At 39.3% G+C, this 27,217-nt stretch overlaps 1 protein-coding gene across 2 annotated transcripts in view; it reads right to left on the reverse strand.

Moving 5' to 3' along the window:
* Positions 1 to 27,217, reverse strand: part of EXOC4 (exocyst complex component 4) — a 752,882-nt gene that overhangs the window by 57,230 nt on the left and 668,435 nt on the right. For both annotated transcript variants that reach the window (XR_009053126.1, XM_057730962.1), the window contains exons 15-17: positions 18,232 to 18,373; positions 9,685 to 9,863; positions 6,292 to 6,451 (exon numbers count right to left, since the gene is read on the reverse strand). Coding sequence is in view for 1 of the 2 variants with exons in the window: in XM_057730962.1 (XP_057586945.1) it covers positions 6,292 to 6,451; positions 9,685 to 9,863; positions 18,232 to 18,373 (481 nt within the window). In the remaining variant the exon portion in view is untranslated. The remainder of the gene's footprint in view (positions 1 to 6,291; positions 6,452 to 9,684; positions 9,864 to 18,231; positions 18,374 to 27,217) is intronic.

The following is a 27,217-nucleotide window of genomic DNA, read 5'->3' on the forward strand; positions in this document are numbered from 1 at the left end:
TGACTTTGATGGCCTGGCTGAAATACTATTTGTCAGACTTCTCCACTGTAAAGTTACTCTCCCCCATTTCGTATGTGTTCTTTGGAAGGAAGTCACTATGTGAAATTACCTTAACAAGTGGGATGTTAGGTTACCCCACATTGAGAGTAGCTACATAATCTATTTGGAATGCTTCTGCACAGATTTGTCTCTTCCTTGCTTATTAATGTATTCAATCATTTATATCAGTGTGGACTTAAGGACATTTATTTTATACTTTGGGTTATAATTCAGTACTACTTCATTTATTTTGTTGCTCAAATTGCCCCAACTTTGCCGCTGGGGGCTCTTTCAATTGGTTCCTGTGCCCCTCTGACACAATGTGTTATGTGTGTGCATGTTTTTAGCACTTCCTTACTTTCTGGTACTACAAGATGCTCTAGGCTCATCTTGTATATTTCCTGCTCCAGTCCTCCAATCAGCCATTTCCCCCAAGAGCCCTGCCTCCTTTTACTGAAGAATAGTACTTAGAAACCAGATTGGGGTACTAGGTATGCTCATTGCTACTGGGATATCTTTATCTGGCTTTTAATTAGATTATTTGTTTTTGTATTATTGAGTTGCATGAGTTCTTTATATATTCTGGATACAAGTCCCTTATCAGATATATGATATCCAAATATTTCCTCCCATCCTATTGGTTGTCTCTTCACTTTCTTGATTCAATCTCTTATTGAGTTAAATAAATATGGAGTATTGTGCTTTTCCATTTAAACCTATGTTCAGAGGAGGCAGTTCAGGCAAGACTTTTCTTCTCTTTTGGTCCCCAGGCACCAGATGGTTCCTTCTTTACCAGTGAGCTTTTCCTGCTGTCTTCTGCGGAGCAGATGTTCCTACTCCACAGTGTGGGCACTATACATAGGAGATACAGGGCTTCACTGGTTAAGTCAACATATATAGAACAGCTGCAAAGCTAACCTGGAGCTGCTGGAAAAGGCAATGGGGCTGGAGAGGGGTGGGACACCTAGCAGCCCATCATTAAAAACAAAATCACTTTGTTAGTATCCCTCTAAGAGTGATCACAAGTCTGCTGCATCGTGGGAGATGGATGATGAGTACCTATGCTGGGACGAGCAGCACTTTCTTAGTAACCATTCAATGAGAAAAGAGAGGCGGTCAATTCAGTCTTTTATATATCACACTAGAATCACTCTAATTACATTTCTGTTTGCTCCAAATGCTTCAGATCCTACCATGGAATTGAGGAGTGAGCAGCTTTCCCCAAATACGTTTGAAGCTTGTTCCTACACTAGGTAAGTTGTGCAGGGCAGATGAAGGAATACAGGCCTCTTATGAAGCCCACTAGTGGCCGATTCTTTATCCTGAGCTAATTTAACCTACCATCAGCATTTGACACAGATGAAGACACTCTCCTGTTAAAACATTTTCTTCACTTCTGGGACACAAATCTCTCCTGGTTATTTTCCTACTTTATTGGCTGCTCCTTTTCAGGTTCCTTTGCTGGTTCTTCTCCAGTGTTCCAACATCTAAACAGTGGAGGACCCAAGGACCAATTCTTGGTCAGCCTTTCTTTTTTCTCTACTTCTGTTCTCATTGAGATCTCACCTCTCACCCTGTCTCATGGCTTTAAAATCCCATTTATATGCTAATGAATGCCAAACTCCTATTTCCAGCCTACACCTCTTTCCTGAACTCTAGATTTGTATATCTGACTCTGTCTTCTTTACCTCTAAGTGTCTAATGGGCATCTCAAACTTCATATTTCTAAATCTAAACTCTTGGTAGCCCCTTCATATTTGCCCCCGTAGCCTACCCCCTGAACTCGACCTGCCTTCCCCTGGTCTGACTCATTTTCATTTCAATAAATGAAAACTCCATCCTTTGAATGGCTCAGAACAAAAACCTGGGGTCATTTGTTCACTTCCAATCCTTCAACAAATCCTGTCATCTCTACTATTTAAAACATATCCTAATCTGAACATTTCTCATCCTTTCCACTGCTACCATCTTGGTTTGAATCACCACTATTTTTCACCCAGATTATTGCAATAGTTTTTTAATAGGCCTTCTGTTTTTGCCCTACTCTGTAACCTCCCCTACTCTGGAAAAAGAGAAAATCATCTATGTTCAACACAGCAGCCAGAATGATTCTTTTATGATGTAAGTCAGATTATGGAATTCTTCTGTTTCCACCCTTCTAACAGCTTCCTACCTCACTCAAAGTAAAGGTTGGTGTTATTACAATGGTCTTCAAGATCACAGCTTCTTAGATTAAACCTCTGACGTCATCTCTTACTCTTCCCTTGTTCATTCACTTCAGCCATATTGGCCTTTCTACTGTTCTTTAAATGCCAAAATATGCCTCCATCTAGTTCTTTGCTCCTAGAGATCCCCTCGTCGTATCGTAAGCTCGTCTAGATACCCACATGGCTTGCTCCTACTTTTCCTTTAGGTCTTTCCTCAAATGTTATCATCTCATTAAGGACTTCCATGAATATTCGAAAATCGCAGATTACCTTCATTATACACTGGTAAACTCTATTCGCCTTCTTTTGTCTAGTTTTTCACCATAGCATGTATCATCAGCTGACATACTCTGTACTTTTCTTATTTATTAGTTTGTCTGTCTTGCCCACAATCATCTAAAATTCCACAAGGGCAGGACCTAGAGAGAATGCACACTCAATACATAGTTGTTGAAAGAATGAATAAAAGGATGAGGAAGCTTTCTTATGTGTTAGAACCTTAACACTTCCTGAACCTTAGCTTTCATTTTCTTATCTGTGTCAGATTAAAGAATGAGAGACACCAGGCTAAAGAAAACCAAAATGACCACAAAATCAAGGAGAGATAATAGAAGCAACAGGAGAGATAAAGGAGAAAAGAGAGGCAACTGTAATGAGAGAGATACAAAAGGGAAAATGGGGGAAGAGACGGAAGTACTAGGAAGAAAACTCTGGGATTTATTATGGTTTTTCAATAATGGCTTCACTTAAACGATAAAGATTGCCGGATCCACCCTGGGGACTTCAGCACCCATTCACACTTCTCCCATTACTCCTGGACTCCTGAGTTGCTTCGAAGCACATGACAGATCAGGGTATGATGATCTCTGATGAAGAAACTAAAGAGCACACTCATAAAGCCCTTCCACTTTCTACTTAGTCTGTAGTGATTATCCAAGACAGAGCCTCTTTCTGAGTCTGAAAATCAACGGTTGGGTCAAAAGGGTCAAAACCAAAGCACAGATCATTACCAGAGGGGGCAGGATCTCTCTGCAATTCTGGTCATGTGATAGGTTATCTTGATCCTTGGCTTCCCAGAGATTTATCCCAATTAGAGGTTAGTTGGAGCAAAGGTGTGTTTGAAAAAAGAGACAACTCAACAATACCATGAGTAGAAGAGTTAATATAGATGGAATCAGTCCAGATCTCTCGTTTCCTCATTATGGAAGGAGTGTTCTGTTTTCCACTAGTCAGGAAGGCTATGAAAGTGAAAAACTACAAGAGCCTCGCAACTTCTTGTTAAATAAGTTTTCTGACACATGGCAACCAGTGATTAATTACTGTGTTAGACGATAACATTCCTATAGAGATTTGCTGGAAATACAGATGCTGCCCATGCTTGACTGGACATTGCTTAAGGAATGCTGAGACACACTGCTGCAGTCCATTATTTCTGGCTATTTTGGCATCGTTGTTATATTCATTTTACATAGCTGCACACTCAGTAGAGTTGATGAAGCCCATTTCATAAAACCTGTCCCTAGCAAAAACAAGAACAGAAAAAAATAAGGCTATAAAGTGTGTTTATGTATATGTGTATGTTTGAGAGCAAGAGAAAATGTATGAGAGAGACTATGAATAGTAGGGATGTGGTATTCCTTTTTGTAATACTTTCTCTCTACAAAGAAAGAATTGCAAGGGAGATGCCCTGTTTCTCACAAGCCGATAAGAAAACTGACTCACGTCAGCTGGTTAAAACGTTCAGGGCATTAAAGATAAACTAAACTTTGTCATCATCCAAGTTCTTTATTACAGAAAGAAGCCTTGATTTGACACCTAGTCATTCACTCAATATAAAAAATGAGCACTTAGTCTGGTCCACACACCAAGGAAACAGAAAAAATGTGGGCTTCCTGGGGCTTACAAGTCTAGTAAAGATGTGTCTTTTGAGCTGGAATCAGGATGGAATCATCCAATGCTATATACTTAAGCTAGCCTATCTCCTCTCATCATCCATGAACAGTAGTAATAGCAGTACCTCTCTCAAGTAGCCACATTCCAGCTTATACCCACCTCCTTGGATATCACTCCCAATCCAACCGTGAAAGGCATGGCTTTGCTGAAGAAATGCTTTGCTGCTACACGGCGCATCGATGCCAACCTCAACACTGCCCAGTCAGCATTTCACTATTGTTTTTACTATGTGTTCGGGCCCCATACTGTCTGCCAAAAGCTGTGTTAATTTACTTATTTCAGCTAAATAAAAAAATCATTTAAAAAAGGGATGATTGAATTTAGGAATTATATACCTCAGAGAATTAGTAATGCCTCTCTGTATCCCTCAGGCCTCCATGCTCTTAACTTCCCCTTGTCAATGTTATTATGAATAGACTAATTCAATAATGAGATCATTCCCCATAAGAGAGACCAAATAAATGCAGCATTCAGTCACACCTGGTTTCCCTAATCTGAGCAAGGAACGCTTTCCACCAAATTTAGCCTAAAATAGGGAATTTAATGAACACACACACACACACAAATAAACAGAAAGAAAAAGACCGGGAAGGAGGACAGAAAAGCAGCACAGGGTAGCAATGGAACAAATGGAGTGACAGATTGGAGAAGAAAGGTTAATAAAAGTGAAGATATGTGGTTAAACGATTTCAAAACAAAGATTCTAGCATAGATGTCTTAATAATTGTCAAAGCAATATAACATTTCATCATCCCCTTAAGCGTCTCAAGAATTACTTCAAGTTTCCTTGAACTTCTCCGCGAATCAAAAAATCAAGTGAAAAGACAAAGACGTACAAAACATTAGGCAGGAGCATTCTGGACTATTAAAAACAGAAGACTTCCTCGCCAGAAAGGAGTTTAAGCAACAGTGCATCTAGGGGTAATCAGCAGTAAAGCACCAGCAGCGTAATCATCATCCATCCTCTTCAAAACTTCTGAAGTTTTCATTAATGCCCCAAAGGTCCACTGGTTTAAGAAAGGTATGGGTAGTGTCGAGACCACACGAAGAGAGAATAAAATTAACTCTTACGTTTGAAAACGTGTATTATTAGGAAACACTAAAAACTGAGATCAGCAAACCTAGAAAAGAGAAAGTGAAGATGCTATTTAAAAAAAGAAGGTTTAATTACATGAAGGAACAACGTGAACAGTGATGAGTAACCATTTCCCCCAAATGAAACAAAGAAGGGGGGATGGGTTTCAACTGGGAAAGACAGAAGAGACGAGGAAACAGATTTATGTGAAAAATACATTCAACACATGTTATTTATGATGAGAGAAAATGTAAAAAATCCAAATGTCTACAAATCTGCAAACAAACTATGGTTTACCTACTCCATGAAACATTTGTTCAGGCGTTAAAAATAATATTTTCAAGGGATATTAAGGGATATGGGAAAAAACATGCTTTCAAATATTATTATTGATATAGGAAAACACAATGAAATGAATAAAAAACCCATTAACAACTTTGTAAAGAGAAATGATATGCATGCCCATGAGAAAACCCACCTATACGCACAGCACACGCACAAAAACCAGGAGAAAGTATATCAAATATCATAGTCTCTAGATGAAAAGTTTATGAGTAATGTCTATATATTCCTCTTTGTATTTTATGTTACATATTTTATGCAATGAGCATATATTACTTTTACAATTAGAAAATAAAGATACTGAAGTTCTATAACAAAAGAACTTGGGTTAGACAATAGGAAAAATTACCTGTTTAAGAGTTGTTAAACATCCAATAGAATTTTGCAGAATTACCTTTTCTATGTCCAAAGCACATCTATTTGTTCCATTTTTTTCCTTTTTAAAAAGTGATGTATAATTGACATATTAGCTTCAGATGTACAACATAATAATTCAATATATGTATTTATTGTGAAGTGATCATCACAGTAAGTTTAATTAACATCTATCACTTCTGTTTCACTGCTTTTTTTTAACTAACTTTTTAAGTACTAAGAATCTATTTTTAAAAATGACTTTATAGACAGTGAGACCTTGGTTTTGGTATAGGAACTGAGCCCAATCTTCCCTCCTACCTTGCAAAGTCCAGGTCTGCTTCCCGCGACATGGTGATGTTGGTCAAATTCTGCTGAAGGACAAAAATGTTCCTACACATCTTCTTGATGCCAGACTCACTGATGCGCCTGAAGTACTGGGCACCATTAATAAGGATACAGGAGATCAGGTGTCCTAGACCTGAGGGATCAGCATAGGGCAGTGGGGAGGAGAGAGAAGACAGATTAGTGCCATCTTGGATAAATTGACACACAGGATTTCTCTTTTCTACTCCTCAGGAAATTTAAATGACCAGAGAAAACTTATCTGATAGTTGCACCAGCTGATCTTACAATGATTTCTGGGTATTTAGACACTGCCCAAGTAGTTACAAATGGGGAGACTTTTTGCTGGAAAAAAACTTGGTATATCTGCAGCTCTAGCACGGCCATATGTAGCTAAAGCCACCATGCCAGGGGCCTAGAGTATATGCCAGGCTGTTTTAAACTACTGAAGTGCATAGAACTCTTGTGTTTCTACACAGTTATTTTAAAGTGGAGAAGAAAACATGCAAATATGATGATCTGTTTGGTCTTCTTTTCCTCCTACAAAACAGGTAGGGGTGTGCTTTTGGCTCAAAAGTTGATTGGGAACCTACGTAAGTAAAAAATAAGAAGAAGCTGGGCAATTAGCATTAATGTTAATACACCTCAACACTGAGAATGGAGTATACTTCTAAAGTAGTAACTGGAGAGAATGTAATCAGAAACAAAGTGCGGGGACTTCTCTACTGGCACAGTGGTTAAGAATCCGCCTGCCAATGCAGGGAACAGGGGTTTAATCCCTGCTCCAGGAAGATCCCACATGCCACGGAGCAATTAAGCCCGTGCGCCACAACTACTGAGCCTGCGCTCTAAAGCCCGTGAGCCCACATGTAGCAACTACTGAAGCCCACACGCCTAGAGCCCGTGCTCTGCAACAAGAGAAGCCACCGCAATGAGAAGCCCGAGCACCGCAACGAAGAGCAGCCCCTGCTCGCTGCAACTAGAGAAAGCTTGCGTGCAGCAACGAAGACCCAATGCATCCAATAAATAAATTACAAAAAAAAAAGAAAAAAAGAAAAAAGAAAGAAACAGAGTGCAAAGGAAAAGCAAATCATGCACTAACTGTTGAGTTCCTATGAGACACTCGTGCACTTTTCTGGGGTCTTGTAAGTGATTTGTTCTCATTGCCAAAGGACTGTCTTAAGGTCTATGAAATTTGGCAAAGAGCTGGTCAGTACATGAACAAACTAGGAGGTCCTATTTGGGTTATCCAAGGTAATTAAGTTGAGGAATGCTGGTTTAGAACAACCTGAGGCACATGTGGGTTACCATTTTTAGAAGTTAGATTTTAATTCTAAGTACTTGGAAATAAGTAAACCTCTCTTCCTTCTTTTTCTCTTATTCCTACAAAGTTGGACTCTGGCAAGATGTTTTCCCTAGAATTCTAAAGTTAGTCTGACTAGTCGCAAATGGACTACTATTTTTGTCTCAGGGTGTAACTTCATGTTCAACAGCTCCCCCTGTCTTCAAAATGAGTTTACCCTTGATTAGGATAAATGGATAAAAAGGACAGGAGAAGGCATTGTCTCTTGCTTCAGCTACACTCACCCAATGCTGTTTCAAGACGGCAAATTCGCTTGTATGTGCTACTATTTGAAAGTAAAGTAAAAAGCTTTTCACTCGAAGGGAAAGAAACACACACATGGATTTTACATTTAAAGACAAGTTATGTGAGAAATCTCTGTAGGTTATTTTGCCATGATTCCCCAGAGCCCATAACTTCAGGCAGAATTTTATTCTGCAGTGGTTTAATGTGGTCTGCCCTAAGCATAGGCTGTGAGGTGATGTACTGTTTGGAGAGAATAATAAATAGATTAAAGAAATAAATGTATATACCAGTGAAGTATAACCAATTAAACGTTGGTCTGCTGTGTATTATCACTATACACCAGGAATTCTAAACAAAATCTGTGATTAAAATACTCCTCCTTAAAAAAAAAAAAATACTCCTTCTTGACATGCCAAGAAGACTGAGACCAGTGCCACCTTCCCCCCTAGGGAAACTCAATATTATGCCTTTGAATTTAGAAAGTGATATCACAGAGGGATAGCTAGCTTTTCAAAGAGGAAATCTCAAATTTATGATTTTTTTTTTTAAGTTAAAATCTCTTCTATGTCAGAGGATTATACCTATATTTCAAGAAGATGTTGCTGGCCAGCAGGATTAGATGTTAAGAAAGGTGTAGTCAAAATAAGTGGAAAAGCCGAGGATGTGAATGTTGGTATGTGGGGCTTGGAAGAGCCACTGTCAAGAGCCAGAAGGGAATTCTGTGTATTCAGAAAAGTGACGTCTTAGATGGGCCCTGTATCGTCAAGCTACAGAGTATTACTGCCGCCTCCAATACACACTGCCATGGGGCTGACTAATAGCTAATCTTTTCATATACTTTCAGGCTAAAGTCTTTTAGGGATATTCCCCTTCAGAACAGATCTCCATCACTATAATTTAATGGGAAAAAGCATTTTTTGGGGGGGGAGGGCCCACATTTGCTAGAACAGAACCATTTCATAAAGCAAGATATGGTCATGCGTTGACACTTTCCTTCCATTTTCAGGCTGCCACAATCCTTTGCACTAAATACCTTCTTAATTGTTTTAAATAACCCTGACTCAATTCTATGAGACGCCATGGATACCTCTGGCCCCCAAGTCTACATACAAACCAAGCAAAACAAGAAAAAAAGGGGATGTAATTTAAAGTCCTAAAAGGGGTCCTTTGGAGGAATTCATCATGAAAATGATTTGGCTGGCAGTGCTTTTTTTTTTTTTTAATGTTGAAGGCAAATGCCTTTGGAAAGTACTGTCTTTCACACCCTTCCTTACTTGCTTGACCCTGAAGGCATTTATGGATGCAGTCTTCTTAAAACTGCTGCTCATCAGAGGTTTCTGGGTTTTTTCAGACAAGAATTTATTCTCTGAGCAAAAACTTCCCCTTCCAGTGATAAATTTAGCCAATGAGGGGATCTTTCAGGGTTCTCTCCTTATTGTGTGTGTGTGTTTCTTTTTCCTTTATGAGCTCCTCTCAAGTTAATTTGTGGTCCACTCCACACATTTACCCAGCTCCATGAGTGGCATGTCAAGGAGGCAGCTGGTCTACCATCTGCCTCACCTTGGATTAAATCTCCTTATCAAGAAGGAGCAGATGGAAGCCATATTGTTGCCTATCTAGCCATACACACAGAGGCTAGGTACTGCAGCTTTAATCCAAAAAGAAACATGAAAAATCAACAATCTTTCCCTACAAGTTTTGAACTTGAGTGATAGAGAAAATCAGGAAAACCTTCACACTTCCATCCTCCCAAACTCCCAGGGACAGGGGCAGGGTCTGACCTTCAAATATGTACTGGAACTTGTGCTGCTGGAGACTGGCACTCATGGCCTCTTCGATGGCGCTGATGTCTTTGTTGAGCTTGACCACCAGAGGGTCATAATCCATGCTTTCCACGTTAGCGACAATGGCATAGTTCCCTTCCTTCGCGAGAGGGATGAGATAGTGGAAACAGTGAACCCTGAAAGACAAAGAGATGGGGGAAGGCCGTTAGTAATGATTCTTTCTGATGAAAATAGTCATCCTCTTGTGACAGAGCATGAAACATTTAAGACTGCAGTGGCCCTGTAAATTTTAATGCAGCCCTCCCCCTTTTCACCAGAAAGCTATCTTAGTTATTCCACAGGGAAACTGAGTGATCTTGAGCAAGTCAACTTCTGTGATCCTCGGCTGTTTACTCCATACATTGGGGGTAGGAATAGATGAGCTCTAAAATCCTTTCCATGACAAGACTGTTTGCATGGCGTGAAAAATATTCCCTCTTTCAAGCAGATACTCTTATAGTGAGAATGAGAGGCAGAGGTCACAGATCTTTGATACTTTGGTTTCATCTGCCACTTACTAGCCGTGTGACTTCAGGCAAGTTACTTTCTCTCTTTAGGCCTCAGCATCCTTATCTGTGAAATGGGGATGACAACACATACCTCAGAGGGTGCTCTGAGGAGCTACTACATAGAAAGAGTATAGCGCAGGGCCTGGCACTAGTACCATATTTATTATTGTTAATCTGTTACTTAAGCAAAACACTTACTGAACATGTGTGAGTTTGTTAGAAATTGTGCTAGGCCCTAGGAATTTAAGACAGAGTTTGTGCCATTAAAGACTCCACAGCTTAATGGGGACGACCGAGAAAAAAATGACCAAAAGTGGGCAGTTTCTCACTCAGAAGCAGGTATACCCAGGATGCCATAAAAGTCTGCAGAGGAAAGGTTCAGAACGAGAGGTGATACTTGTCTAGAGGACATATCTGAGTGAGCTTGAGGAAGGAGTGCATTCCTATGTTGAAACGCCCGGAGTCAGTCTGATCATATACAATTCTTAGGTTCTTTTTGGTAGATATCACTAATTGCCAAGGAAGTCTGAGATGGGTAAGGACTGGCTACTCCATAACCTTTGTATTAAGCTGTAATGAGAGATGTTTCAGGCTAAATAATTCTACCACACATACAGGTATTTATTAAAAACAAACATACAAAAACCTCCCACCATCCATTGGCAAGCATAGTTCAAATAGGTTGTTCTATAAGCTTAGTGATTGCTTCAGGTGCTCTGTCTGACCTTGACATGGAAGGTTCACTGGAGGTAGACGCAGTGACAATCCAGAGTTAGGATTCTGTTATGCTTAGAGTTGGCATCAGGTAACAAGAAATATTCCTAAACAAACGGCCACAGCCTTGGGCATCATCCCTAATGATGCAACTACAGGCTTAACCAAAATCCTTCTTTTTTAAAATTAAATTAAGTTTATTTATTTTGGCCACGTCACACAGCACGCAGGATCTTAGTTCCCCAAGCAAGGATCAAACCCATGACCCCTGCAGTGGAAGCGCAGTCTTAAGCACTGGACCACCAGGGACGTCCCATAATCTTTCTTTTTTAAAGTCAGGTTTATTGACAGATAATTTACAAACAGTAAATTCACCTTTTTAGTGTATAGCTTCATGAGTTTTGACAAACGCAACCAGTTTTACAAGCATCACCATAATCAAATTATAGAACAATATCATCACCTCCAGAATTCCCTTGAGCCCCCCCTTGAAATCACCCCTGCTTATAACCCCTCTGGCAACCACAGATCTGTTTTCCGTCCCCACAGTTTTGTCCCTTCCAGAAGGCCATATAAATGCAATCATATAGCATGTAGCCTTTGGGGTTTGGCCTCTTTCAGTCTGCCCAAGCATCTGAGATTTATCCATGTTGCTGTTCATCCCTTGTTATTGCTTGAGGAAGTGGCCTCCTGTCTATGGATGAGCTATGATTTTAGCCATTTACTACCAGCTAACATCTGGGCTGTTTCTAGTTTGGGGTGATTATACACGAAGCAGCTTTACTCATAAGTTTTTATAAATTTTCCTTTTTCTTGGGTAAATATCTAGAAGTGGGACTGCTGGGTCATATGGTAAGTGTTTGTTTAATTTTATAAGAAACTGCCAAACTGTTTTCCAAAGGAGCTGTGCCGTTTTGCTTTCCTACTAGCAACGTACTCAAGAGTTCCAGTTGCTCCGCCTCCTCGTCAGCACTTACTGCTGTCAGATATTTTTTTTTAATTTAAGCTTTATGGAGGTATAATTGACATTAAATTATAAGATATTCAGTGTACACTGTGGTAATCTGATATATATATATACACTGTGAAAGGATTCCCTTCATCTAGTTAATTAACACATCCATCACCTCACATATTCATCCTTAAAAGAAAAGAGAGAGAACATTTAAGTACGACTCTCTTAGCAAATTTCAACGATACAATACAGTGTTATCAACTATAGTCATCCTGGTTTACATTAGCTCCTCAGACCTTATTTATCTTATAGCTGAAATCTGTACCTTTTTACCAACCACTTCGTACTTTCCTCATCCTCCAGCCACCACTCTTCTACTCTGTTTTTGTGATTTTTTTAAAAAAAGATTCCTCATATAAGTGATACCATGGTAGTTGTCTTTCTTTGTCTAGCTTACTTCTCTTAGGATAATGCCCTGAAGTGTTTGTCAGTTAAAAAAAAAAAATTTTTTTTTAGTCATTCTAATAGACACATACTGGTGTCTCATTGTGGTTTTAATTTGCATTTTCCTAGTGACTAATAATGTTGGACATATTTTCATGTGTTTATTGGCCATCCATAAAACGTTGTGTTCACATCATTTACCTAAATTTTTTTGAGTTGTTTGTTTTCTTATTATTAAGTTTTGAGGGTTCTTTGTATATGCTGGATACAAGTTATTAGACAGGCATTTTGTAAACATTTTCTTCCAATCTTTCGCTTATCTTTTCATCTTAACAATGTCTTTCAAAGAATGGTTTTACATTTTGATGAAGTTCAATTTATCATTTTTTTCTTTATAGATGGTACTCTGGGGGTCAGCTTTAAGAAATCTTTGCCCAAAGTTACAAAGATTTCTTTCTATATTTTCTTCTAGGAGTTTTATAGTTTGAGGTTTTACATTTAGATCTATGATCAACTTTAAGCTAAGTTTTGCATAGGATGTGCTATATTTTTATAACCTGCTCACATAAAGGAATCCAAATATCTTAACTACCAGTTCATTTTCATGATATATGATCACCTTAACAGTTGCTAATCAACTAATGGTTAATTTTGCCAATAAAAACTCATTCTGACATTCATATGCTAATTAGCCAAGTGTATGGTTTTGATCAGGATACCAGTAACTGCACCAGTTGCAGCCTCTCCAGAATGTGACATTTTTGATATAATGAAAGTTGACCAACCCTGGAGTGGGATTCATGCCTAGGGAAATTGATTGCTCCTGTGGTTAAAATTTAAACTAAGTAACTCTTAGTTGAAAATAAAAGCAAGCCATCAATGCTAAAGTATTTTTATAGTAAATTATAGACATTACCACACCAATGGGAAGACCATGTACAAAGGCATGAGAGTGTGAATGGAGGACAGTTTTAAGGAGTGACCAGAAGTTCCTTTTAGTACACACAGACCACATGACAGAGGCATGAGGTAAACTTGGGGAGATGGGCAGGAGCCAGGTCATCATAGGATTTGGAGGTCATCTAAGGACACTGGACTTTATATGAGAAGTCATAGGGAGTCTTAAGAGGATTTTAAGAGGTGAAATGATATAATCAGATATGAGCTTTGGCAAGATGACTCTGGCACAGTATATAGGGTGAATTAATGGTGGAGAAGGTTAGAAACTAAAAGCAAAGATCACTTAGGAAATTACCATGAATTGGAGGTGAGTGCTTATGAAATCCTAAAGTGAGTGGCAGAGAGGAGAGATAAAAACTGTTTTAAGGTACTCTCTTCCTCTCCCAAAATGATTAGAGATGAAAAAGAAATGAAAATAGTCATTGGCAAATGTCAAGTTCAGAAAAAGTGTTTTTTTTTCTTTTGAATTCTGGTATGTTGTTGCTGACCTTAACACGACTTTGGCATTAAGGTTTTCTGCAAATATTGCTGATTACACAGCGGGATGGTTGATTTTCAGAAAGTGCACATTTAGGATCCCAACAGCGACAGGCAGTTACTGTTCAACCCACTTAGAACCCTCCTGATGGTGAAAGAAATCAGCTGATAAAGGCGACATTCTTAGCATCTTAGACTCAACTGGCAACTTAATTTTCTTCTTCTAAAGTTCAAATAGGGAAAAAAAAAACCTCAACACTTTTTAATGGTCTCACCATGTCTTTCATCTCTGGGGGTGTCCCATGCCTTATGCTTCAAACTGTAAAAAAGCACTGCTAAGTGGTTAAATGTGACCTACAGCGACACAGGTAAAATGTCACATGCTTCTTTGGATGGGTCCTTCAACACAGAACCTTCTGGATTTGAGACCACTTTTTGGTTTGAACTTTAACAATGTCAAACAAAAAGATGGGCTATGGATAGAAAAATATTTGGGGAAATAAGACAAATTTTTAGCAATTTGAAGTTGTTCTGGACTTCTTGCTAGCTTTTCCCATTAATTTTTTCCCATTAAGTTTTTTTTGCCTGTTCTATCTGTGCTCTCTTATTATAGTGGCCTCTTGCGTGAAACTGCCAGAGACAGTGCCTAACTAGCCAGTTCTTCATTGTACCAGCTCCTGGACCACAGAACCCAAGTTCTACTCTCCTTTACAGCAGGATGGGAACAAAACAAACCTTAGTTGATGAGGATGACAAGGATGATGTTGGCCATGCAGTCTTTGTACCTCTTAAATACATGCCATGGACTGTCAAGTGAAAATGATCTCCAAACCAATTCATTTTCTTTAATGAGAAACAGGTTTTGTTTGGGGAACCCACACGTATTTTATCTGGGTTTGATTTCAAACCAGCTACTTCTTGACAGTCACTGAAGTTTTCACTGAGCACTGATGACGCAGCAGGACGGTTCCAGGTTCTGGGGCCATAGCAATGAAGGAGGCACACCTGATTCCTGCCTTGCAGGTGCTGACGGTTTCTCCCACAGTCACCCCCTGTGGGCCCCCAGAGTGCTTAGCCATCTCCTCTCTCCTAGCACTGGACCACTACAGTAAATGACGTGCTTGAGATTCTCCTCCTTCATTTTCTATCATCAACGGTACAAGCAACCAAAAGCTTGTTACTGCGACAAGGAACGAATAAAGTATCAACATTCACTATCAGAGCTACACATGGAGCGTTCTGTCTAGTTTCATGCACCATACTTGAAAAGGAACAAAGAAAATCTGGCGCATATTCACAGGAAAGCAACCTGAATGTTGAAACCATGTTAAATGAAGACATAAGGACATTTGATTTGGAAAAAATAAACATGTTTAGTGTTTTCATTTAAAGTCAAGGAAAGATAATTCTCCATCCAGGACTCTAAAACTCAGTCTTTTTTGTTGTTCATTCTTAAAATGATCTTTTTCTGCTTTTAAACTAATGATGGAGATATAGCAACAGGTGATACAGCACTGAATGGTTTCTTGTAAAGTTAATAATGACTAAAACATGTTCAGCATTATTCAGAATAGTACTGCCAAGATGTACAAAAATAAAAAGGGCAGGATAGAGATCAAGGATTGAAAAAAATCTTACTCAAAGACCTTTGAGTAAGGCAAAGATGCCTTGAAAATATCCCACTTGGAATTAACTACACGACCAGCTGATAATTCCAGATGAAGAACACATCGTGTACCCACACAATCAACAGCGTAAATTCCAGGAAGTGTGATAGTAATTAATTTGATGTTCTCTTATTTTTCTGTGCAACCCAGGTAACAGAGGCATCAGAGTGTTTCTGGGTGTTTTTTTCCCCGTCGATTGCATTTATCTATTCACAGAAAATACCTGATTTATTTCACTGTCAGCTTGTACATAAATAGAAAACAAATCTAAAAATTATCGTAAAACAAATCAGAAAACTTGGAGGAAAAGTCTTTATTTCTGAACAGCTGAATGTAAGAAATAAGATTATAAATAATGCTGAGTAAAAAAGATTCCAAATCTACAATGCTACTTCTCCTGCCCTGCTCACAAGGTCTTCACAAGCAATAAAGAAGTAACTCACTGGACAAGATAGTGAAGAATGAAAAAAAGCAAGCAGAATACAAAAGAAGTGATATCAGCAACACACTATCAAGTACTCTTTGCCTAAGCACACCTGCAAGATGGCCAATTCTAACTAGAGCCCAAACATATGAACCAAAATCCTGTTTACATTTTTAAAACCTAAATCTACTAAAGACTCCAAACAAAAAGGCAATAACACTCTACCAATGTTAATGATGTCTCAATGTCTCATGGTAATACAGAAGAAAGTGTATTACTACACACTTTCTGATCCTGAGGTTTTTGATCCTGATGTTTCAAAAGTATATATCCAACTGTCTATTTGACATTGGTAACCTAGATGTCTAATGAGCAACGCATCACCAAAATGGAGTTCTTGATTTCCACCCCTCCCCCAACCTTTCTCAGTCCCTCAGTCTCTCTCACCTCACTCAATGGCCTTGGCATCCACATAGTTGCTCTGGCCCCAAATCTGGTGGTTTTCCTGAAGTTCTTTCTTTCTCTCACTGCCACCAGTCCTGCACCCAATCCAATCTATCAATAAATTTTATCAGCTCTACCTAGAGAGTATGTCCCAAATCCAGCACTTCTCACACCCTCACCTCTGTCACTCTGGTGCTCATATCTGGTCTCAACTGGTCCCTCTGCTTCCATTCATATTTCTCCCTGCAATTTTTTACCCCCATAAAAGAGCCAGAGTGATCTTGTAAAAATGTGAATGAGTGAATGAATGAATCTCTCCCCCTTGCTTAAAACCCTCCTATAGCTTCTTGATGTGCATAGAATAAAATCTGAACTCTTCACTTGGTCTGTAAGACACTATAATGAGTCAGGCTCCAGAACCCCACGTGATCAAGCTCCAGTCCACCTCTTTACCTTTCCTTCCACTCCTCCCCACTCCCTTGTTCACCGGGCTACAATCATACTGGATTCCTCTCTGTTCCTCAAGTCTGCCACACTTGGTTTTGTCTCAGGAACTTGTGAGTGCTCCTCCCTCTGCCTGAAACTCTTTTCTACTAAGTCTTTGTACAGATGGCTCCTTCTTGGTGTCTTGTCATAATTCCCCTGACCATTTTATCTAAGAAACAAAATACCAAATCCCCCTTCCTAGTCAACCCCAGCCACTCTCTGCATTGTCCAGTAGGATAACACTAGCTACATGTGGCTATTGAGCACTTGAAATGTGACTAGTCCAAATTCTGAGGTGCCATGTGTGTAAAAGATGCAGTCGATTTCAAAGACTTAGTACCAAAAACTGCAAAACAGCTTATTAATTTTTATGTTAATTCCATGTTGAAATGGTAATATTTTGGATATACTGGGTTGGATAAAATATATTATGATATATATTTCTACTTTCTCAAATGGAACTACTAGAATATTTAAATTATTTATGTGGTTCCCATGTATAGCTCACTTTATATTTCTATTTGATAGCACTGTTTAATTTCATTCTGTTATTGTAGTTTTGTTAGCTATATTACTCTGAAATTTTCCTTTGTATTTACTCATTGGCTGTTTACTCCAATTAGAATGTAGCTCTATGAGAGCAGGGACCTTGACTGTTTTTGTCATTGCTGTAACCCAATTCTTAGAACACTGCCTGGCACAAAGAAGGCACTCAGTAAATATTTATTGAATGAATAAATAAATGATTGGAGACTTCCTAGCCTTTTCTTCGTACCATTTCCAGAGGTGTGATAATCGAGTCTACCAAAGCAAATCAGAATATTCTGTACTTCAGGGGAAGAAACAAGAGTCCAAGAATATCACATCTTGGAAACTAATTTCTTTAATTACTATTGAACTTAATCTCTTTGATTGGATTTTAAGTTCTTGAAGGGACCATGGTTCCTGCATCTGTGCACTCCCTTCTTGATTAGCAGAATATCTTACTAAAAATATCAATGGCAATAAAGTCACCATAGTCAAAAAGCTCTCATATTTTGAGCACTTACTCTGTGGTAGGCATTGTACTTATTTATTATTTCATTTATAAAATCTCTAAGTTAGAAATTATTGTTTTTTTAGAGGAAGAAACTGAGTTAATAAAGTTAATTAACTGACTTAAGATGGCCTAGCCAACTGGTACAGACATTCTAATCCAGATCATTCTGACGTCACAGGCCACGCAAACTCCAGACCACCATATTCACAATACAGCATATGCTTAAAAACTTCAACAGTGACTAACACTAAAAATCACTTTCAGTGTAAAAAAAGAACATCTATAATAAGAACCAAAAATGATGCTGATGTTCTCCAGAAATAAGCGAGTGGTTTATGACCCACAGTGCAATTAATCACAAAGTCTTGTGCTTGGCTGTGTCATACCTGACTTCCAGGTGCAGGACCAGCAAGCAGCGGTCAGCCATATCCTGGAAAGATCTGGCAAGTTCGCTCAGAGTCTGCATGATCTGCTCCGACACTGGAGGGAGATCCACGTTCACATGGCTATCCTGAGCAGGAGACAGATCTGAAAGAAGGTGTGAGGACAAAGCACCAATCATTTCATTAAACGCCTACAGATTTTGGGGAATGACATATGATTTTGTTGTTCATCATGCTGTTTTTATCAATTTGGCTAATGCTAGTGTTGGCAGCATCAGACATTCAAGACATGATAGACTATTTCTGTACTTGATTAAACATAGAAGCCCAGCTGATTGTCTTGCATCAATTCCCAGAATGATAGAAACAGGAACTCAGAGTTGGAAGTCATCTGGCCCAACCATGTGGTCTATGCTTGTGTTATTTGTACGTCTTCAAGTGGCTGTTCAGATTCTGGTTGCACACCCACACAAATGTTTGTGAAAGGAAACTCAATTTCTCCTGCGGCAGCCTATTCCATGTAAGAAAGATATGACCATCTTACATCAAGCCGTGTCTGTTGTCACTGACTTCTAATCACTGGCCCTGGTTCTACCAACCTTACAATCACGCTTACACGTGTCGGTACTTCAAGTACTAAAGATATCTCTTTTGGCTGCCTTGAAGTCTTCTCTTTTTGGGGCTGTGTCCCCAGACTTTCAATTATTCTCCAAATAATCCAACTGAGTCATTTTATAATTCTCATAATTCACCAACAAAAACATTCCAATCGTTCTATATTTCCCTTGAAATGTGGGACTTAGGACCAAACATAATAATTACTACAGAGTAGTCTGACCTGCCTAGAGAGACTGATCAACTTCCTTGTTCTAGAAGCCATGCTCCTTGCGTGTAAGCCTAAAATCTTCTTGTGGCGGGGAGAGAGATGGGAGCAGGGGAACAGGAGTGTGCTGCATTCTCCTTTAACTCATATAGAGCTTACTCACAATCAGCTAAAAGCCCTAAAAAGGTCTTTTTGGAAAATTTGATAAACGGACTTCTCTTTCTCTAACAAGTAATTGATAAAATATTTAGTAGCATCTGGCCATTTTCTGCAGGGAAATACTAAACAGCAAAAATATGGACTACATTTCCTTATGTCTAGTCTTCTGTTGTGTATCCTGTTCCCCACAATTTCTCAAAGATCACCAAAAAAAATTTGGCAATTTCAGTCAAGTTCTTTGAGTTCCCTAGAGCCTCAAAGGCTGGCCTTGAGTCCTGTCTCCACTACTTCCTTATTATTGTGACCAAGAGCTACTGACTTAACTTCTGTCCGCCTCAGTTTCTTCTGTAAAATGGAGATAATAGTACCGACAGAGTGTTGTTCGGAACACTGAATGGGTGACAGCTGTTGGGAGTACTGAATGGGTTAATGTAGATAAAATACTTAGGACACAGCACATAAAACTCACTCAATATTAATACAAGTAATAAACACCAGTAATTATTATTCTTAGCATGTGATTTGTGTAGGTTAAGAGTCCTAAACTTAATTATAGCAATAGCAACAAGGTATTTAAAAGATAATTCCATCCACCTTCAGGTTCAATTTCCATTTATCAGTATCTTTTGCTTTTCCCATATGAAAGTTCTTCCCAGAGGATGCAGTGTCGTTTGGAAGAAGGGCTCCCTGGACTTAGGGAACATGGGATTTGGCAAGGCACTACTGACTAACTTGGGAGGTGTCTACCTTACAGAGCAGAGAGTCAACATTGTAGTGGAAGGTGTACCTGCAGCTGTGGGCTTTCAGAGCTGCATATATCCCTAGACTCAGCCAAGCACAGAGACGAGCCCAGAGAGACAGTCAAGAATTAAAAGGCTAAGTTCTCCTCTGCGGAAGCAGACTCCAATAAATTATCATGGCAAACCCACAAAACAGAATTTTGTTCAAGGAACTAACGTGTAAGGAAGATGGAAATGTAGCGATAGAGATTTAAACTTATTACCAGTCTTGGCATCACCTGAGACATTCACTAACTCGGTCTGCAGGAGTGGATGTAGACACTGCTTTCCCTCTCTAATGCTATCATTATTTGAGTTGTTTGATTGCAAGGTGAGATCACTGCCTTCACAATGTCTTCTTTTGGCAGGCTGGATGAGAGCAACTACTGGTAACGCTGTTCTAATATTTCAAGACATTTTAGGGCTTTGGAGCCCCTAGATTCCTCTGCTGTGTGACACTACCTGTGCCATGAAGAGCAACGTGTATATCAATAAAAAAAAAAAAAAAAAGGAAGAAATCAGACCCTAAGGAAATTGGGCTCATGGTCCAAGGTCCAAGGCTATGCTAATCTCCCAACCCACCAAAGGCATTTTGGATGAATTTCACCAAGTTAAAAAAAATTCCCTTTCTTCTTATAGAAATGTTTAAATTTCATCATGTGTAGCAGTTGACTACTGCCAAACTTTGCAAAAAAAAAAAAAAAATCCAAGTAGAGTAAGTTAACAGCCAGATAAGCAGTCTAGGTAAAACTTGCAATGAGTGAGGTAGAAGTAGTTTAGAAAGCAGCATGCTGTACATTTCACTAGACTGTAATCTACAGCAAAAAGAACATTTTAGTAAAGCAACATGAAAAATGATGCCCAGGGCTCCACTGAAAAGCTGGTCTGAGAATTCCTCAGGGCTCACTGAAATTTATGAAGTTTTCTTAACAAGAAGGAATATACTGAGCAAAGAAATGCTGGGCATGGCAAAGACAACACAAAACAATTAACTAGCTCTTAAATGTCAAATGGAAATCTATGAAAAAGCAATGCTAACAGAATCCGCTTGGGAGATTACAGTCAAGGTAGGAGGTTACTGGACACACACACACACACATGCACATACTCTTTTAGAGGCTCATGGTTGCATATTCATCTCAGGGATTGCTCTTCATATTTGCAGAGCCCACAAACATTGGGCTTTAACAACATTAATACTTGATTATTTTATTAAGATATGTACTTTGAGTTGTTTTTCTAATACTGGGGATGGGGCACATCAGATCATTCAAAATATCCGTGTTCCTCTTACAACCATTTCATAAAAGCAGGCACCTTTGCGACTCCTATCTGTGGCAATGTGACTGTGGCTTTCTGTACTAAATTGGTTGGTTTATATGAGGAAGCTGAACCTTGGTCTCTGGGGCAGACACTGCTTCTTAGGTGAATCAGCAGATATCGCCAGTTCTCTCTTGCTCACTCCACGGCAGACTCTGAGAGCCTAAACATCTGCATTCCCAGCCTTGCTTGTCGCTGGAGGTGGCCACGTGCCACTGTCTGGCCAATGACCCTCTAGGTAGATTCTTCTGTGCAGCCGTGATCTAAGCCTGGGCTAATCCTGCGACTCATCTTTTGACAGGAAAACAAAACAAAGTACAGACTGTTGCCACTAAAATTTTTTGGATGTTAACCCCCAACACGTCTTGAATAACACCTGCCAATCCTTCGCGAGGGCTTGGCCAGCTCCCTTCCCTTTGTCAACAAATTTCCCAAATCCATGCTGCGCTCCCCAGGCCCTTCATCCTTCCTACTCTCTGTCAACTCCGCTCTAGAGGGCCTCAGATTCTTATTAAGACTTTAAAAGAACTGCCAGCATTTGCTTTCTCCGTAGTCTTGCCTTCCATTAACTCTTCCATGTGCCATAATCTGGTTTCTGCCCTCACCTCTTTAGCGATAATTATTCTGAGAACAGTCACCGATGGTATCCTAATTGCCAAATCCACTGGGCGCTTCTCAGACCTACCCTCAGAAAGGCTCTCTGCTACCCTGCACAGGACTGGCCATTTCCTTCTGGAAATTATGTTTTCTTTTGGCTTCTATGGCACCAAAATTCTCTGGGTGTCCCTTCATCTCTCTGCCATTGTTTTTTGTTTTTTTTAAATTTATTTATTACTTTTTGGGGGTACAATCATCTGTTTTTATACTCTGCCACTGTTTTTATAATTTCCTTCACTGTACCCTCTTCCTTTAGCGCACCTCTAAATGCTGGGGTTCCCAGGGAGTTTTTTCTCTATTGGTCTCCCTTACTTGTCATTCTATATGCTCTCTCTGAGGGAGTTTATCAAGTTTCATGGTTTTTGCAATTATCTAGGAATTGTTGACTCCTAAACTTCATTCGATCAACTATTTTCAAGCGATCTTACCTGTACATCCTGCGTGCCTCTCAAATGCAATGTGTTTAAACTCTGGACATCCCTGGTGGTGCAGAGGTTAAGAATCCCCCTGCCAATGCAGGGGACATGATTCAAGCCCTGGTCTGGGAAGATCCCGCATGCCGCGGAGCAACTAAGCCTGTGCACCACGACTACTGAGTCTGTGCTGTACAGCCCACAAGCCACAACTACTGAGCCCACGTGCCACAACTACTGAAGCCTGCGCGCCTAGAGCCCATGCTCCGCAACAAGAGAAGCCACGGCACTGAGAAGCCTGTGTACTGCAATGAAGAGTAGCCCCTGCTCGCAACTAAAGAAAGCCTGAGTGCAGCAACGACGACCGAATGCAGCCAAAAATAAATTAATTAAAACAAACTAAACTCTATCCTTAGCATCTGCTCTGTATCCTGAATTCCCTTTCTATTGGTGGTAATATAAACCTAGAAAATCTCTGCTGCAAACATTGAGAGTAATCTTTGAATCTCTCCTCTCCCTCACTCTCCTCAGCAAAAAATAATTTCTGCCAACTTTATTTCCTAAATGTTTTCTTAATATATCTGTCTTTTCTATATCCACTCACTTTCTTAGTGGCACTCTCATCTCTTCCATGGATTACTGCAACAGTCTCCTAACTGGTGTCTTTGCCTCAATGCCTGGCCCCTACCTTACTTGAATTCTCCATATTTAGCTAATTAAACATAAGTTAGATAAACAGCTATTTATCTAAGACACAAAACTTGACTATGTCAATTACTTGTAAAAACAATATCAATGTTTCCCATTGCTTATATGATGAAGCTCCTTAGCAAGGTTTTCCATGATTTTTGGTTTCTGCCCAACACTTCAATTGTTCTCCATCTTTCATCACTTTCTCCTTCCTCTCCAACTTCTTCCTTCCCCAACTCTGGCCCTTTGGCCAGCCACCCTTTTAAAGCAAACTCCCTAAACACATGATGGTGTTTTAGGATTCTGTACCTTTGATGGCTCTTATTCCTCTTGCTGAACTATTCATGCTTTCTGGCTCAGAAAGTCTTTCCTGATTCTCAAGGCAGTGTCACTGGTTCCTCTGGCTGTGTTTTTTACATAGTTCTATTAGTTATCATATCTGTATCATATCAGTGATATTATCTGTTTATCAGTATGTATCCCTACCAGATCATTAACTTCTTCAAGTAAGGGATTTTAAAGACAGACACACACACACACAGACACACACACACACACACACACACACACACACACTTTCACGGCCAGCAGTATAACAGAAGGCATTATAGGAGCTCGATCAATGCCTTTTTAAACAGAACAAATGATTTAACTGACCAGTACAACATGACAAATAATTCACGTAATAACAGACTGATAAAGATCAGGCAGGAGAAGCAATGACTTGTCACTGACAACTATAGCTTTCACTTCAGTTTCTTGAGTATATCCTAGGGACAGAGTAGGGATAGGGAAGTAATTTATCACAGCTGGTTTCCTGGGCTGTCTAGGAAGCTTGCAGAAGTACAATTCAAAGCAATTCTGGCTAATCCCTACAGCCTAAGCACTTTTTCTATAAATTGTATCGCCTTTAGAAGTCATCTTGATTTCATGAGTCCACCTTCCTGCAGCCGAGACTTGGGGCTCTCTCTTTCGTATTGAAATAAAATCCCTGGCATAGCAAATACTCAGCATCTCTCAAGGAAAGCCATATACTAACTGTCACGGAGAAGCAATCAGCCTAGGACATTAGGATGTCTCAAGTGGTTCCACATCCTAATATTAACCAGACTGAAATCCGTTTAGGTCTTAAAATTAGTCAAAATTGAACTCATTCAGACCCTGTAGAGCATCTGTTTTCAAGGATGCAGCTGCTATACTTTCAATGGCAACTTACTGTCACTTCTTTAATTGATTCATAGGAGGATGTCCTTGTGCATCTGCAATATTATCCAAAATTGTTACAATATTAGCTTACACTAGTATCAGCTGCCAAGAAAGTGAGACATTGAAAAGGGGAAGATGGTTAGAGCAGGAAAAGGAAGGTTAACTCTGTGAGTTAAAACTTTTGAGAAGATGGGAAAAGACAATAAAGAATGATCTCATGAGATTTTTCTCACCGGAAAACAGTGTAGAAGATCAAATTTTGGTATCATCAGTATTTCTGAGTCCTCTTCCTATTTGTACAGATACCACATAATGATCTCTGCTTGAACCTGGGATAAAATTATTTAGTTTTCAATCTTCAGTTTTCCTATTTAGGAAACTGTGGTAATAGGACCTTCCTAACTCCTAGAGCAATGTATTATTAGATTTCATAAATAGTTTTGAGATCCTTTGATGCTGTAATCTGGCACACATTATAAAAAAATAAAATTAAGGATACTGATTAGCCTGTGATATTAGGAACTCCTGGGGCTTACAGAGTCAATGGGGGCAATGATAGGAGACCCCCATCTAACCTCTTTTTTTCTCCTTCAATACCTGTGGGATATGCTACTATCAAGCCCCACGCTAGGGAAGGATTTAAGTGTCCTACTCTATAACACCACAGTTTCAAGTTGGAATTCTAATGTCTGCTAGCTCTAGCCTCAGCCTTCATAATTTCTCTGTACCACTGTCCCTACTTTTGATTTACTCCCTTAAATTATTGGCAACATATATATGCTAACCTTCCTCCACCCCAGTGCTTTGTACACAGTAGGCACTTACAAGTACTCTTATATAAATTATTTATCTATTTATGAAACTTACTGGCTTCTGGAATGGACAGGTGATCTTCACATGCTAATGTATCTACTGTCTTATTAGCATCTAATTTGAATTTTCTTAGGATAGAGATGTCCTTCCTTCCTTATCTAGGCCAATTACTCCAAGCTAAAATTTCATAGTGACTCTTCTGATCACTCTTTCTTTTCCCTGAAACACATTTTTCACACCTAGCTACTCTTTGCCGATAGTCCTAGCTTTAGCCCCTATTATCAAGTCATAAAGTCACTCTTTCCCGCCCTCGTAACAATTTAGAACATGGCTTTACGTTCTTTTCTGCATAAGGATGGGCCTTATCTAAGAAACATGTCTGGTAGGTTCTCTCCATTCTGCTTCCTATGTCAGAAGCAATGATTCTTCTGTCCCCAAACAATAACTACCTCTTTTCAGTCCTGATTACTTTAGAAATTTTGGGTTTAAACTAGCAAAGTCAATTGATCTTGAAAACCAAAATGCTGACTCAAATTGCTCCTTGACCTGTAAAATTATGATTGCAAAGTATGAGGACACATTGTGCATTATTCAGGTTAGACTCTGTATGTACACGCATATACATGTGTACAATCAGCTCTGGAAATACAGCCTGCCCTATGAGACATCACACCCAACCAATGGTCCTTTTGTGTCTCATAGCCATGCAACAAGAATGCTAAGCCTTTTCACTGCTGCTTCTGGAAGGGAGCTCTCTTGTCCACTACTAGAGGGGAAGAAGGGCAAGTAAAAGATTTTTTAAAACTAGGGCTGGGAAAAGTAGAAGAAATTCATTATTAGGAAGGAAAAAGAAGTTAAGGATGGGGGGATCTGAAGGACGAGAGGAAGGTATCTTATTATATTTGTTTTTCTAGGTGTAATCACCTAATGATAATATGTTTACAGTCAAAAAGATGCTTCCAGTGAGTACAGGAGGTAAAGACCCACTTTCTCTTCTGTGGTACTATTTGTTATTTAATGATCACGTGTCACATCTTTTCCCACGATTAATCATAAGACGATGAGCGATATAAATTCTTAGTGTTCTTTGGAACCTCTCCCTCTCGCTCCCCTCTCTCCTCTGAAACGATGTATAGTCCCCTAACTATAGGTAGTAACTCTTTGGGGCTGAACACACATGCCTGTCCCACTCACTGCCCAGCCCAATGTCCCAGGTGTTCTATAACATTCATCTGGGAATATATTATTATAAGGCAAAACCAAAACCAAAATCAAAACCAAACCCAAACCAAAAGAACCCAAAGACCAAACTTTTATAAAGAATTTGCACTTTTGCCATTTGCAGCAACACGGATGGACCTAGAGATTATCATACTGAGTGACGTAAGTCAGACAGATAAAGAAAAATAGCATATGATATCACTTATGTGTGGGAACTAAAAAAATTATACAAATGAACTTATTTACAAAATAGAAACAGACTCACAGACATTGAAAACAAACTTATGGTATCAAAGGGGAAAGTGGGGGGAGAGGGATAAATTAGGAGTTTGGGATTAACAGATACATACTATTATACATAAAATAGGTAAATAACAAGGTCCTACTGTATTGCACAGGGAACTACAGTCAATATCTTGTAATAATCTATAATCTGAAAAAGAATATATATATATATATATATATAGCCGAATCACTTTGCTGTACACAGAAACTAACACAACACTGTAAATCAACTACACTTCAATTTAAAAAAATAACTTGCCCTTAATTTTAAGGATGATGCTTAAGAGTAATTTTCATTTCTATGAAACCATACTCTTTTCTATTGCGTCCCAAAGGAGTAAAATTTATTCTTCCACTTTTTATCACCTCATAACACATTTCTTAACAACCCTAAGCCTCGTTTTCCTCATCTCTACAACTCGGAGAGTTGTTGTGAGAACCAAATGGGGAATGTGGTCCCCAATGCAGTACCTGCCACAACGCTAGAGACCATCCCCTGAACTCTGGTAACTCTCTAGAGCAACTCCCTCTTCCGGCCTCGTCAGTTTCATCTTGCACTGTATTTGCCTACAGAATCCCTGGTGGATTGTGAGATCCATGGCGACCAAGGCAATAACTTATTC

The sequence above is a fragment of the Hippopotamus amphibius genome, chromosome 4 (assembly GCF_030028045.1).
Source record: "Hippopotamus amphibius kiboko isolate mHipAmp2 chromosome 4, mHipAmp2.hap2, whole genome shotgun sequence".
In the NCBI taxonomy this organism is placed as follows: Eukaryota; Metazoa; Chordata; class Mammalia; order Artiodactyla; family Hippopotamidae; genus Hippopotamus; species Hippopotamus amphibius.